Source organism: Lepisosteus oculatus, chromosome 15, assembly GCF_040954835.1.
Source record: "Lepisosteus oculatus isolate fLepOcu1 chromosome 15, fLepOcu1.hap2, whole genome shotgun sequence".
In the NCBI taxonomy this organism is placed as follows: Eukaryota; Metazoa; Chordata; class Actinopteri; order Semionotiformes; family Lepisosteidae; genus Lepisosteus; species Lepisosteus oculatus.
The window spans coordinates 4,829,578-4,844,368 of NC_090710.1; the positions used below are offsets into that span (position 1 = coordinate 4,829,578).

Genomic DNA, 14,791 nt, shown 5'->3' on the forward strand with positions numbered 1-14,791 from the left:
TGTACGAGTTTTTTTCTTCTGGGCTTGATATTCAAAAGGTGATATAATCTCATTGCATGTGTCCTTTTAACTATCTCACTAAGGAGATCTTCTACTTATGCAACAGTCAGTCAAGTACATCACGATCAGTCATCAGTTGTGAATAATCGTTAGTAAAATGAAGTCAAAAGCATTTAATCAAAAATCTCAAATCTGTATACTTTATTTTTCCAAAAAACAAATGTGTATAAATAGAGTTTTAAACTTCTTTAATGCAAAAAATAATATAAACACCATATTCCTTTTTTTCTTTGTGGTTATGGGTGTTTTGCAAAACTATGGGTGTGTTCATAAACTTTTAAAACTGTAACTGTGAGTCAGGTTTGTATCTCTTTCTAGATTACTCAACCACCAAGACAACTACAGCTTTTAATTTTTCGCAGACCTGTTCCACAACTCTTTTCTATTTTTAAGCACAACTTTATCTAAATGGATACAGTCGTGAAAGTGATTTTGGGTTGTTTTATTTTCGTGATGTTGACAGATTGTGAGAAAATCAGAAATCAGCAAGAAGATAGTAAGTATGATGATGATTTGTTAACATAATATAGAGTAAGACTATTCTTTTGTACAGTGAGCATGAATATTAGTCTCTGGAGGAGTCAGACGCATGTGTCTGCAACTGTGTCAGGTTAACTTTCATTAGTTTTGACTATTGATTATTTTGCAATCAGATCAGGAACATGTGTCAAAAATCTTGATATCATCTTTGATTCAAACCTTGATCTAAAGCTCATGTTTTCCATATTGTGAAGGTATCTTTTTTGCACTTGTATCCACGCACAATTCTCCCATCTCTCTGTTTGATGTTGAAAAGTTAATCATGCCTTTGTCTTTTCCAGGCTTGATTAATGTAGCACAGCACTTGCTGGTGTATCCAAACATCTTAACAAATTGCTGCATGTTCAGAACTCAGCTGCTCCGAACATAACTAAAATGTACATGTGGGAGTATTTTATCACATATTTTAGCTTCCTTGCACTGACTTTATGTGGATTTCAGAATTACTGCAGTTCATCATTAAGGGCTTAAATGGTGTGGTTAACTGACTGCGCATCATCCATCATACAGAAAACATTAAAATCTGTTTTGCAGACAAGGGCTCAGATACATACTTGGGTTCTGCGTCCGAGTTACCGCGTTTGACTTGTGAGTTGTGGATCATAATATTAAATTAGCCCACATCAAGCATTGCTATTCCTAACCCATTTTCTAATATAATGCAATGGAGACTATTTGAAAATAAATGCACAAATAATTTTGCTCTCCTCTAAATGGTGCAGATTATGCAAATGTAATCCTTTAGGTCATCAAATAATCCAACAAAAAAGAAAAATGGAGAGGAATGCTTCTTTTTAATGGATAAATCCTGTTCATAATATGATTTTTTATACTCAATTGATTTTTTTCTTTATATTCTGAACTGGTTATGAAAGAAAATAAATGATGGTTCAATGCGATTCTAGTACTGGAGTGCCACTAATAAAATATTGGATTTGCTTTTTTATCTACTGTTGAGGATTTTAAATTGCAATGAAAAGAGGTTAATTAAAATAAGTGTGTCTTATGTTCCTGCTAAGGTTGGAGAGGAAAAACTGAATTTTTCTTTAAACTGGCATCTGTTCACAGAAACTAATTCAATTTTACAGGGCTCAGACCTTATTATTATGTCTCTGGTGCTCCACAGTACAGACATCACCATACAAACCTCATTTTTATATCATGCGGAGAACAGTACTGTGGGGAAATCGGACAATTCTGCTATTTTGAGCAGCATCCACTTTAGTAATACAAATAAGTAATAATATTAATCATAATTTAATGAGTGATTGTCTATTCGCTTCTTGGCTGACATTGTTGCAGCTAGGCAGAAATCAGGAAACATTCAAGAACAGCAAAATTTAAAGAAAGAAATAAGAGTACATGAATATTTCATAAATGGTGTCCGTGCCACACAACTGGGATACTATATACTATACACCACAATAATAATAATAGCTGGCTTATTAGAGTAGATAATGTTCAAAAACATTCAACAACAGCAAAATTAAAAGAAAGAAGTAACAGTACATGAATATTTCATAAATGGGGTCCGTGCCACACAACTGGGATACCACAGTATGTACTGTAGTTATGATCCATTAAAGAAATCTGCAGGCGTGAGGCACATGTACACAAAGTGAGCATTTAAACTGGGGACCAAGAGTGGCTCATATCCTAAACCAGTGTACACCTAGATGTGTTATGCTATGATTATGTACTTGTCAGAAAGGCATTTTAGACTACAACGATGACAGGTGGATTTAAAGAGCTATTTTAGTGGTAATATTAAATGTGGAAAACACGTTTAAAGCTGAAAACAGGAGAGCCAGAAGCCTGTAGAACAAGCTACCCGGATCTTTTTGCGAAAATGATACTCTGACTTCTTCTGCACAATAAGTCACTCATACTAATGTGTGGAAAAAACTGACCTTTTAAAAGCCTCAAAATACGTCTTCAGCATTGAAATCTAATTTCAGTCACAAACGACCTTGAAAGTGTCACATGAAAAAGTTGATCTCTTTTTCCTTTTCTGCTCTTGTACCGCTTTCAAGAATTCCAAGAATTAGACTGCGCGAAATGAAGCTGTGTGGTAAAATGACAATTCTTTGTCACTGTTTCTAGGTTTTCTCAGTACCACCCAGATGTATTTCAACAATGTTGTTATGTTGCACTTCTTCTGACCCTGTCAACAGCCATAACTGCATCCCTAGAACAAAACATAATACGCGTATATACAGTAAACATACACTCGGTGTCTGGTGAATGAAAACGCTTTGAACAATATTTATATGTTGTACTTGATGGTGCAATAAGGTCCTTTACACCAGACCCATTTATTATGCTGATAGAGAAATCTTAACATTTCACCAGAACATCTAATTGCTTCTACAGGTTAGAACTCTTATGTATGTGCATATGATAAGATACAGTGCAAGAGAAACCCCCCGAAATAGTGCCATACTTGTTGATTATACTGTATGTATTATTTCTCTTTTCTAATGGTTAGGACTTTTCACAAGCTCTCCTATCGGCATGGGAGCTACAATCCGTTCCTCCTTTTTCTAACTGCTTGATCCAATACAGGGTTGTGGGGGAGATATCCTTCAAGCAATGGTCACAATCCAAGATACACCAAGGACAGGACACCAGTCCATCACAGGGCACACAGACACAGACACACACCAAGGCACCTGCACCATTTTCCCAGAAGCCAATTAACCTACCGGAATAACTGTATTTAGTTTTGGCAATCCAGAATTAGGAACTTGGAAAGGTATTGGACATAATTTCATATTTCAAGATGACAAAAAACCCATACACAGTAGACTTCATTGAAATGTCATAGAAAAGAGTTTATAACGAAAACCTATACCGGAGCGTAAATTTTACTTTGGTGAATCTAAAAGTCTTTCACAAAATGCCACTACACACAGTCAATCAATTCACTTTCAGATGGAATGTGACTGGTGTAACATGCTGCTTATTTTCAGATTTGCCCAGTGGGTCCTCCATTGAATGCATCATTTACAATGTCACATCTCTGAACTGCAGCTGGTACCCAGCAATGACAGAATGCCAGTCAACTTTAGGTTTCTGGTGAGTGCAATTTACACATTTTGTACACTTAGAGTACACTTTATGATGACTACAGTGAACTGACTTTTCTTTATTCTTACTGTAAATATGTTTTTAATCAGGCAAATGGGACAGGTGAAAGAATGTCCAGTGTATCTGAAAGACAATCGAAGAGGAAGGAACAAATGCCATTTTCAGAGCATCTCAATAATCAGAGATGTGCAGTTCACTGTTCAAATCAATGTGTCAGTCAGCTTGCTTCCAAACCTGTCATTCTCACAGATGTTTGAACCATATGAAATTGGTAAGGAAGCGTATTTTCTTTTTGCGTGTGATGATTCAGCACAATATCTAAACCTTTGTCAACACTACACTGTTATCATTTGCAGTCTGTCGTTACCATGGTCAACAAAAAGTGACATCTATTATTCATAACCTTTACAACAATTGGGTATTTGTGTTGTTTTCAATTCAACCGATTATTCACTGGGAATTAAACAGGAAATTTACAGATGCCGCAAAATGGATCTCAACAATTGTATTTCAATTAGTTTTCATGTCCCTCATAATTTCATCCAACCCCTAAACATCACCAAGTCACTACACCATACCTTACTAGGCATCATGGGTGATACCAGAATGAGAGAATGTAGATGAAGTAAACAGCAAGTACTTGAAAGATATAAAATCTCTTTTTGTGCTTCAAGAATTGAAATAAAAGTATCACAAAACATCATCTTAAATTGTTATTTGTTTAAAGTTGTGCATTAACATTATCAACCTCTATCTGTAGAAAATGAGCCAGCTGAAAACATTCATCCAAAGAGAAAGCACACAATAATGACAGCAACCCAAACCAATGAAATAAAATGAATGAGTATTATGCAGTTTGCTTTATTCAAAATCGATTTACTTACCAAAAGCATGTAATCTAAATTGATTTATACCTTTTCCTTTCAGAAAAACTAAATCCACCTTTAGATTTCAGATATTCGTTGAAAAAGGAATCTTTTTCACTGTTTTGGAAACCGCCACCTACAAAAGATCCAATAATGAAAAACTGCTTTGTATACCAGTTAATCATTAAAGGCATGGATTCAAAACATAAGGTAAAAAAAAGGTTTAATAAGGGTACAATTAAGGTACCTCCATTCAGCAACTGTCCAATAATCCAATTTTATTTTCCAAATCAGGAAAATATCACTCTAAATGAAAAGACATCCTACACCACAGAGACAGACATCACTAAAAGATATGCATTTAAACTCCGAGTGAGAGGTACAAAAGACTGTGGCTTTGGTAATATATGGAGCGAATGGACTGAGGAAACATATGAAGGTAAGAAGCACTTCCTTATTTTCTCTATAAAAGCCTAAGTCATGTTGCAATTCTAGTATGATCCTTTTTGCGCTGGAATGAATATTGTTTAAACATTAATGCGTCCTTCAATGTTTCCACTTGCATTCCAGTAGTACTATACTGTACATGTGTGGTTATTCATAGATTTTTATTATTTTCTTCCACAGGTACAGGAAAATATTCAGATGTTCTCATTTTTACTTCTCTGGCGACATTAACTCTAATATTGACGCTGATCCTATTATATGTTTTCAAAAGGTAAGTGTATAGGGTCCATGTTTAAATTGTCTCGCATTGTAAACCATATTACTGTATTGAGTAACATATTACATATGACTTACATATTTATTAGGAGCGGAGTTCACGATAATTTGTGAAAATATTCACCAGAGGGCTTTAACTTTTCAGGTACAAGCTTATTGATAAAATATTCCCTGCAATCCCACATCCCAAAGAAAAGATGGCTGAATGGTTTTTAAATTTTGGCAAGGTAAGCACTCAGATAAATCACCTTACAATTTACAATGATCATCCTAAGGTTCCCTTTGTGCATACTACTTGAACTGGATGTTGTACAATAAGAGAATATTGCACAAATTATGTGGGTAAATGAATACCTCTGACGCACACACTCCTGTTATAACATTCCTGTAATTACACCACCCTCTTTCCCTTACTGTCCATCATTAAACTCTGCTGCCCGATATCATCTACGGGGTTTGTAGGCCTTGATTCTAACAAGTTTTTCTTTTTATGCAATTTAAATGTTTAATCAAATTATTTTATTTTTTAAATTCCTCATTCTGCACATTCTTTAACAGCATATCGGTTTAAGAAAGGTTACAAAAGAGAAGAGGCTTTTTAGCCCTTATTACGCCTGGTTCTTAGTAGTTTACTGATCCAAGGATCTCACTCTTCCATTTTCTTGAAGGAAGATCAAGAATATCTACATCAAAAACATTAATGGGTAGTTTGTTCCAAAATGCACTCAATTTCTACAGGTTATACTGTAGCATTATTGATATCATGTATCACTAATTCTTGCAACTAAGACTGAATTTGAACAGGCTATGAATCCATCCATCCTTTTTAAACCACTTTACCCAGTACAAGGTCTCAGGGGATGTTGCAGCCTATCAGAGCAAGCAAATTGCACAAGGCAGCAAAGACCCTGAACGGGACAGCAGTCCATTATAGGGCCCACGGACAAACAAACGCACAAACCAGGGATGATTTTACACAAGCCAATTAACCTACATGTAGGTCTTTGGACTATGGGAGGAAACTCACATGAACATGGAGAGAACATATAAACTCCAGTAGTTTGCACCCCATGGACTGAACCCAGAGCTCTTGTACTGTGAGGAATCAAAGCAAACCACTGTACCGCCACACCACCCAGCTATCAATATGTAACAATTTCTTGTGCTTATTAGACAAACAGCAGTTGTAATACTAAGGAGGTGTGATCCCCAGATAAATTAGCTACTGAAAATAATACTAGATAGGCACAACCTCATTTGCAATTGTTCTTCGAGTTGTTAAGAACAATTACAGATGATCCTGGTAACCTCGAATTCTGGCTTTTGACAGCTCTGACTATACAATATATATTTTGTTTTCAGGGGGAAAGGGACTACTGCCAGAGATTACAAGTGCCAGTAGAAGTTATTTAAATTCCAACAGAGAATAACAGTCTGTATAAATGTTGGGATGCTCCAGGATAAGCTGTCCTGAAGAACATCAGATGGCATGATGGTTTCAGGCAACTATGAACCAGTGTGATTCTTTGATGAAGCTGCATTGCTTACTAAATATGCACAAGAGTTAAGCGGTGAAAACCACTGGGAAGAGCACCAATCTATACCTGGTGATGTGACAGGTAAAAACAGAAAGGGCAGATTCAAGCAGATAATTTAGAGCTTAATTATACAGATCTTTTTTGCAATAACTGTACTGCTTTTTCTTTTTACCATGTCCGCATGTTCAAGAACTTCAAGGTATTTAAACAAGTATTACAGGACAGTCCTGCTAAACACTAATGCATGATTTCCAATGCATTCGGTTTTAAAATCACTATGCTCATCTAACTTTTCTTTTCTGGGGAACAAAATTAACTTAGTTGGTATTCAACTACTTCAACATACACTAGAATGCCAGAACTAGTCCTTGCATTCCAGTAACAATAGATATTCAGGACAATCAGGATCAAGGCATTTTAAACAATATTCATCTCACTTCAAAAAATAAAATGTATTTTGCTATGTCAAATGTACTATAACTATTGTACATAGAAATAAAGTGAAAAGCCTTGGCTAAATGAAACTTGCCTCGATTGGTGTTTTTTCCACTACAATAACAGGGATATAATATATATAAAGATGAATGCCTTTGCAAATGTTTGTCATTTTTGTTGAGCTCAGAACAAAAAGCAGCCATATCACCCTGCAACTCACAACTAGCAACCCACTGAAGTAAAGCAGGTGTGAGCCTGGTCAGTAGCTGGGTGGGAGACCTCCTGAGAAAAACTAAGGTTGCTGCTGGAAGAGGTGTTAGTGGGGCCAGCAGGGGGCACTCACCCTGCAGACCATGTGGGTCCTAATGCCCCAGTATAGTGACGGGGACACTATACTGTAAGCAGGTGCTGTCCTTTAGATGAGATGTAAAACCGAGGTCCTGATTCTTTGTGGTCATTAAATATCCCAGGGCGTTTCTTTAAAACACACTTAAAGAATAATGGAGAATAATGGAGATGATACAATGTTTAGTTTTGGTTTTTTTTATTGTACTGGCCTCCTAATAATCCCCCTCTATGAATTGGCTACATTACTCTGCTCTCCTCACCTGTGTGAGAACGCTCTGGCACACTATGGCTGCCGTCGCATCATATAGGTGGATGCTGCACATTGGTGGTGGTGGTGGTGGAGGGGAGTCCCCATTACCTGTAAAGTGCTTTGAAGTGGAGTGTCCAGAAAAGCACTATATAAGTGTAAGCAATTATTATAAAAAAAACTTGCAGAATAGACTTTTTGAGTTGAGCCAGAGAAAATGCATTCTTAGCACCACCTTGAGGAAATATTGACACATTGCAACTCCCCTCAGTGCTGCCACCACAGAAAAAACAATGCTAATTTTGTGAACAATTGAGACGATTAGAATAGATTTGGAAAATTATTTATTCACCTATTCATCTTATTCAGGACTTTGTAAATGATTTACACTTCTACTGAAGGTCTAAACTGCCCTGGGAGTTCAAAAAACAATATAAACTTTAAATTTGTGAATGGTAAAGTAAATAAACTGTGAATCCTTGGACAATTATACATTAATTGCAAACAAAATACTCATCATTCCAACACAGAAATTTTTTTTGTGCTCGACTGAAAAAAATTCAAATTGCCGAGCAAAGCCAAATTAGGAAGATAGCCGAGGACACACACTTAAAGAATAATGGAGATGATACAATGTTTAGTTTTGGGTTTTTTTATTGTACTGGAGGAGAATGACCCAGTCTAAAACATAAGAAAATTAAAGATGTGCAAAAAAATAAAAGGTACATAGTGCTTAAAAGTGGAAAGTACACAGCTCAATGCACTGAGAACATAGTTGGCCACTACGTTTCAAGAGCTAGGTTTTACCTTGACTCCATAAATACTGGAATTTTTAAGAATCTGAATAGGCTTAATGGTCCTTAGTAGTACTGTTATTCTACAATGGTCAATATCTTTGTTCCCAAGACAATGATGTTTCTAAGACAATGATGGAACAAGCTTAGACAATCTTTTTGAATTCATCATACAGGACAAGTACAAAGGCACCCCCCATGCCTCGAAGAACATTGGACCATGCACCTTTGAAGAAAGCTCTTCCACCTTCATCTTTTGCAATTTTCTTCCAGCAGTCAATGGTTCCAGTGTACATGATATCCGCTGTGAACAAAAAAGGAACAGGAATGAAAATACATATGCATTCAGAAGCATAATACTGATCTGACTTATCAGAAAATAGTTTTGATATAACTTAGGAATAGTGCAGCTTTTGAAGTACAAAGGCTGAATATCGAGAAGAATTCGTCCAGTACTCAAATCTGAAGTGTATCACACCACTCTGTATACTCACTTTTTCCGCCAAGAGAAAAATAAAACCTGTGGAATTCAAATGAGCTTCCTATACATGGGTGTAATGATTCTACATGAAGAGGATGAACTTCACTTGTGCAAAAAAGTAAAACGTGTTTGATTTTTGGGTTGAAAACCATTACCGTTTTTGAGGGAAACTGATCGCGTCCAAGGTACAGTTTTGTTCTTTGTCGAAGAAGAAAAAGACGAAGATATCACATTGGCCCCACAAATCAAGAAAGAGAGAAGCAAAACAGCACCACTCTCTCAGCAGTCCAAAGGTATGCATCTCCGATCTTGGAAAGCTACAGTGTCTTCTAGTTTAATTCCAGTTGAGCTCTAAATAACTTAATAGGATCAATCAATTGCTTAACTACGAAGAGCTAACACGCTTTCAAGATTTCACTCACTGACCTTTTGTGGCTGCCAATAAAACCTGCAGGACCACTGCTCTCCAGGATTCACTATGCAATCAGCTTTTTTCCCATATAGGTAATTTGTCACCGGTGACTCTTTCACAGCATACAGCTATTGAACAGGGATGTGCACGGCATAGTTTCGCTAACATGCCAAGTATCATTGCCCTACCTTGTGTTCACCTATATGGCTTTGATGAATGAAAATATATAAAGTGAAATTGCAGAAGGATTGATGGCAAACATGTCAAACACTCCCCAGTAATATATGATTTAGAAAATGAATGTAGTAAGGACAAACACTGTTCTTAACGATTACTAGGTATCTATGGCATAATTAACTTGAGAAGCATATTCTCTTTAGCCAGACCTGATGATTCTCACAAAGCCACACAATCTTGGAATTTTTACCTCCTTTACGTCCAGACTGCATCATCATACGACGGCGCACAGTATCGAAGGGGTAAGACATCACGCCAGCCACTGCAGTCACAGTCTGGGCGATCATCCAGCTCACCACAATGTGAGTGTTCTTGGGGTCAGGGAGCATACCTGAAAGAAAGATGATCTTCTTCATAGAAAACATCCAGTTGGATTTACATTTTCAGTGCATTTTACTTCTGTGTTGCACACTAACCTAAGATTTATGCTGAGGGAAAATGCCTCATTCTGTAAAGAACTAAATTCCTTGGAAGCCTATTCAATTACACTGAAATGATGTGAGCTCCTCTCAGGGCCTGTTCACAGCAAAAAGTAATCAGCGAAGGCTTTATGTATGTATGTGATATCTACTCTATAGAAGTCATAGAGTGAATTAATTGTATGTAGGAAGTACTGTGCTCCAATGAAAGGTGATAGGAAGTAAACTACCAGGAGTCCCACAATCAGCACCTGTATCAGATTGCTGCAACACAGAACAACTCTTGAACAACAAGGACACTGCATTGCAAAGTCAAATGAATGTCAAAACCCCACCCCACCCCTCCATGTACTATAAAATATGTTCTTAGTGAATAAAAAGGGCCCACCACTTAATAGGATAAATCAGATTTGATCACTATATTTCCTGAATAGGTCACAAAAGACAAGGATTTTCATTATCATTTACCTTTAGCTGTATCGTAGATGCCAAAGTAGGCGGCCCTGTAGATGATGATGCCCTGCACCGACACGTTGAAGCCCTGGTACAAGCCCCGAAGGCCGTCCGACCTGAAGATTTTCACGAGGCAGTCGCCCAGCCCGTTGAACTCCCTGCTGGCCCCGGCTTTGCCCACATCCGCAGCCAGACGGGTTCGGGCGAAGTCAAGAGGGTACACGAAGCAGAGAGAGGTGGCCCCAGCGGCGCCCCCCGATGCCAGGTTCCCGGCAAAGTAGCGCCAGAATTGCTTGTGCTTGTCGACTCCCCCCAAAAACACCTGCTTGTACTTGTCCTTGAAGGCGAAGTTCAGGGCCTGCGTGGGGAAGTACCTGATGACGTTCGCCAGGTTGCCACGCCAGAACGAGACGAAGCCCTGCTCCTTGGGGATACGCACCACACAGTCGATGATGCCCTTGTACTGTTTGTCAACAGCAATCTGTTTACTGGCATGTTGCACCTGGAAGGAAAGTCAGGAAAATTATGTCATTTACACTTTGACCCTGACTAGTGTGTTCAGCAAAAAGGGTCATTAAAGAGCGCAAAGATCGTATCTTAAGTAAACCTCATGAAGTACATACGTAAATTCCCCTGTGGAAAAGTGATAGGAATGTTGCTAGTCACCGCGCTCTAAATATTCCATCTGCATCTCCTTGCATGAATAAATGAAACAATTGTTGAAATACCCCTTCAAAAATAAAACCAGCAGAGAACAGTTTTTTTTTTTGCTGAAAGCATCCTGCTTAAAATGAAGAACTTTTATAAAATATCAGTAACCCTGAAGAAAAATGTCTATTACCACCCTACCTGGGTAAATGCAATAAATACTGGATAATACATTTAACACCCAAAAAATCACAGTAACGAGACACAATTGGTGACTTAATGTAAAGTGAGCAGGGTTGTTATAGTATTTACAAGACATACTTGAGATAACTACGTTTGTATGTATGGAGTATATATAGTCTTACACTTTCTGTTCTTGCCTGAATAGAAGCAATCTGGGAAAAGTACAGCACTCAAGCATACAATACAAAAGTTGAATAAGAAAAAGATGTTCATATTAAAAGAAGTTGTTCTTAAATTGGGATTTGAAACGACAATCTTCAGTTAAAGGTCAGGAGCCACTGGGGCCTTGTCGTAACAGCTTGGCTATAAAATAGTGTTGTACATCGCTTTTGATACTGCTCTTAAAGTCTACGCGTTAGTGAATGCATCGTTAATGATGCAGTTAACGATGAGGATTTTCATCTAGAAACTATTTAGGTAACTGAATTAGACATAGATCACAGTTAATAGGTGCAGATTTGAACACGAGGGAGTCAAGGTTACTCTCATTTCCAGTTATTAACATAAATGATAAAGGCGTACAAAGTCTACCGCGAGCTATGCAATGATCCTAGAATTATGTTAACGGACTGAAAAAGATTTGAAAACGATGCTTTAGCCAGCGGTAATTGGAAGAGGACTTCAATATGGCTGTTCAAGGAGAACGCTGAAGGTTGCTAGAGCCAACTGCATTATGCGACAACTTCTCAAAGCAAAATTAAGTTTTATACAATGCATTAGATCCCTGACCTACAGCAATGTACAAATGTGCTATTCCAGTGTCTTTGCCCAGTAATCCCTACTCCTCAATTACAATCAACCTTACCTGCAGCAGCAATTTCACTCTCTCTATAGGGGCCACTGCGGTTTTAGATATGGCAGCAGCAACTCCACCAGCGAGGAAATCCTTAGCAAAAGAAATGGCTTGGTCCGCCATGGCAAGCAGCAAATTTGTTTAAACCGTCAGGTAGGCGCGCTTGAAAAAGACAGAGGCCGTAAGACACAGCGATAGCTTTGACCCCGGTACTGCTACACTTCCTCCGCTAGACCCGGACAAAATGGAGGAGCTACGTATTACCGTGATGCTTTGGTACTGGACAGAACATCGCGAGATTTCCCCGGAATTTAGTTCTGATAGGTGCTAAGAGTAGAAAAAAATCTATAAAATTGCTTATATTTAATTTCTAAAAGTATATACAAATAAACGACTGATGCATCAAATACAAATCGTGACTATTGATATGAGTGGAAACTAATATGTATAATAATTTAAATTGCGATTAATTTTGTCAAGCTACGCGAGCTGAGATTTAAATTGTCAGAGAAATAATAATCGAAACTTGTGAAAGGAAAGAGATAAATCACAATGACCATACAAAATAGATAATACGATACTGGCAACAACCTCCACCTACAATGCTCCCATAGGTGGAAAGTGGGAAATAATTTTAGATGAAGAGAGACGCTTAAATGCTGGATGCAGCCGAACTGGGATACTGCACGAATTCCTATTTTCACTTGCTTAACTGACATATAGACAAAAAGTAGTCAGGTGTTAGATAATTTAATGAGACGTGGAATGTAAAATACAAAGAGAGATTAAATGACTGCTTTCATCGCTTACAGCCACACCACCCTGAATACGTCCGACCTCAGAAGCTAAGGAGGGTTGGGCCTGGTTAGTTCTTTGACGTGAGACCGCCTGGGAATACCAGGTGTTGTACGCTTTTTGCACCTAGGAGGCGCTATGCCATCATTTAAAAAAACACCTGAACACCTGAAGAAGGCTCCATAGCAGCAACATTGTGTTTCCTTTTTCTTTTCAGCATGGAATAAACCCGTTACCTGTTACTATTTTTTTTTAAACTATCACAATTCCACATTCAAATATTTTGTTAATCTCCTCCATCCCTTGTCTACAAAATACAAGATAGAAATTTAGAAAATCCCAAATTTGGGTTGATTACTTATTTGTAATTATTTCAGTGTGGTATTGCTAAGTTTTATAGCCTTGATTGACTTATAGCAGGGTCGAGTAACTGTAGTCCTTGTGTTCATTTGTTCTAAAAAAGAACACGAGTCAGCTGTAAACTGAATGCATGAGTAAAATGTACAGGCACAGTAGCTGACCCCTGAAGCTGCCCAGACCAGAATCGTGAACAAATAATCTCCTGCGTACAAAAAACCCACACTATCGAATTTGCAGAAGAATATTATGTAAGAATGTTATATTGACTTCAAGAGATGTTTCAGCTCCCAAACTGAGATGCATAGACACATCACATCTCACTCTGCAAACTCTGTTTTGCTTCCACTCATAGAAAACGCCTTTGCTCTCTAGGTTTAATGTTAAATACATATGAGAAAAAGTACTGTATATACTTCAATTGGCTTAGTATAGACAAGCCTTCCTCAATTGAAAGTGATGTTTTCAATTCTCCCAGGCAGAAATGTATGGACTTATAAGTTTAAATCAACCTGAAGAAGAATGAGAGCATTTTTAGGGACGCTGGAAATAACCTTCCGTACATCGGCAGGAAGAAATTATTAGAAATAGGCTGAACGACACTCAGAGCGTCTTCAACAAATGATTTATTTTTTGAATAACAAAATAGCATCCAGAAAGTTCCCAGTGTGGTTGACCTGCACAACCACAAAGCCGTAATTTTGTAACACATTTTTATACTGCAGTGTGGTCTTTTCCCTTCCCTCAGTGTGAACCAGCATATTCAAGGACTGCAAAAAAGCTCTGCTGGTATGTGGAGTTCCCTCATCCAAATCTGCCTCTGCCACTAGTGCAGCACATCCTGCAAATTAAGAAGGCCATTGGATTAACTTTATCACCGTGTTTGAGGATTTTGAAGCCTATCCCATCACAGTCTTCTCAGTACAAGACTAAAAAGATTTCATTTTTATCTTTACAGTGCTTTGAGCCTGGAAATGTATCAGGTTGCCTTTCTGTGAATAGATTCCAATGCAGCAAAATCTTTTCATATCAAGGTGACAACTTAATACAGAATTCTACACGAGATCTTAATGGCGCAAAGAATTTTAACATTGCAATCCTTGATTTGAAAATTCTATGCATGTGTTTATGTGAAGGTTCTGACTAACATTCTTGGATATATATTTTTAATTGAAGAATTTAAATCAAGGAATGGCCTTTAATGTTAAAATGTGCAGGCACATACATTCTAAGCTTAAAGAAGGCTCTATACTGAAAGGGATCACAAAATGTTATTAGGGAACAAGCTACCCATTCGTGGTATTGAACATCA

The 14,791-nt window shown here is 37.6% G+C and overlaps 2 protein-coding genes across 2 annotated transcripts; one reads left to right on the plus strand and one right to left on the minus strand.

The window, feature by feature from the left end:
* The first annotated feature begins 362 nt into the window (after window positions 1–362).
* On the plus strand, window positions 363–7,341 carry LOC107079407 (interleukin-5 receptor subunit alpha-like). The gene is made up of 8 exons (XM_015363361.2): window positions 363–556; window positions 3,573–3,678; window positions 3,780–3,961; window positions 4,618–4,766; window positions 4,851–4,995; window positions 5,184–5,274; window positions 5,425–5,506; window positions 6,642–7,341. The coding sequence occupies exons 1-8, from the start codon at window positions 469–471 to the stop codon at window positions 6,690–6,692; spliced, it is 894 nt and encodes a 297-aa protein (XP_015218847.2). The 5' UTR covers window positions 363–468; the 3' UTR covers window positions 6,693–7,341.
* Window positions 7,342–8,483: 1,142 nt separating this feature from the next.
* Window positions 8,484–12,580, minus strand: slc25a6 (solute carrier family 25 member 6). Its single transcript, XM_006638897.3, has 4 exons — window positions 12,340–12,580; window positions 10,659–11,145; window positions 9,962–10,102; window positions 8,484–8,945 (listed from the first exon to the last, which is right to left on the minus strand). The coding sequence occupies exons 1-4, from the start codon at window positions 12,448–12,450 to the stop codon at window positions 8,788–8,790; spliced, it is 897 nt and encodes a 298-aa protein (XP_006638960.1). The 5' UTR covers window positions 12,451–12,580; the 3' UTR covers window positions 8,484–8,787.
* Between the last annotated feature and the right edge of the window lie 2,211 nt (window positions 12,581–14,791).

Excerpts from the sequence above, each read along its gene's own strand:
- LOC107079407 (XM_015363361.2), top strand. The coding sequence starts at position 469 with ATGGATACAGTCGTGAAAGTGATTTTGGGTTGTTTTATTTTCGTGATG. Across the intron at positions 557-3,572 it reads CAGAAATCAGCAAGAAGATA|ATTTGCCCAGTGGGTCCTCC; the intron begins GTAAGTATGATG and ends GCTTATTTTCAG. Across the intron at positions 4,996-5,183 it reads GACTGAGGAAACATATGAAG|GTACAGGAAAATATTCAGAT; the intron begins GTAAGAAGCACT and ends TTTCTTCCACAG.
- slc25a6 (XM_006638897.3), bottom strand. The coding sequence starts at position 12,450 with ATGGCGGACCAAGCCATTTCTTTTGCTAAGGATTTCCTCGCTGGTGGA. Across the intron at positions 11,146-12,339 it reads GAGTGAAATTGCTGCTGCAG|GTGCAACATGCCAGTAAACA; the intron begins GTAAGGTTGATT and ends CTTTCCTTCCAG. Across the intron at positions 10,103-10,658 it reads CATCTACGATACAGCTAAAG|GTATGCTCCCTGACCCCAAG; the intron begins GTAAATGATAAT and ends TCTTTCTTTCAG.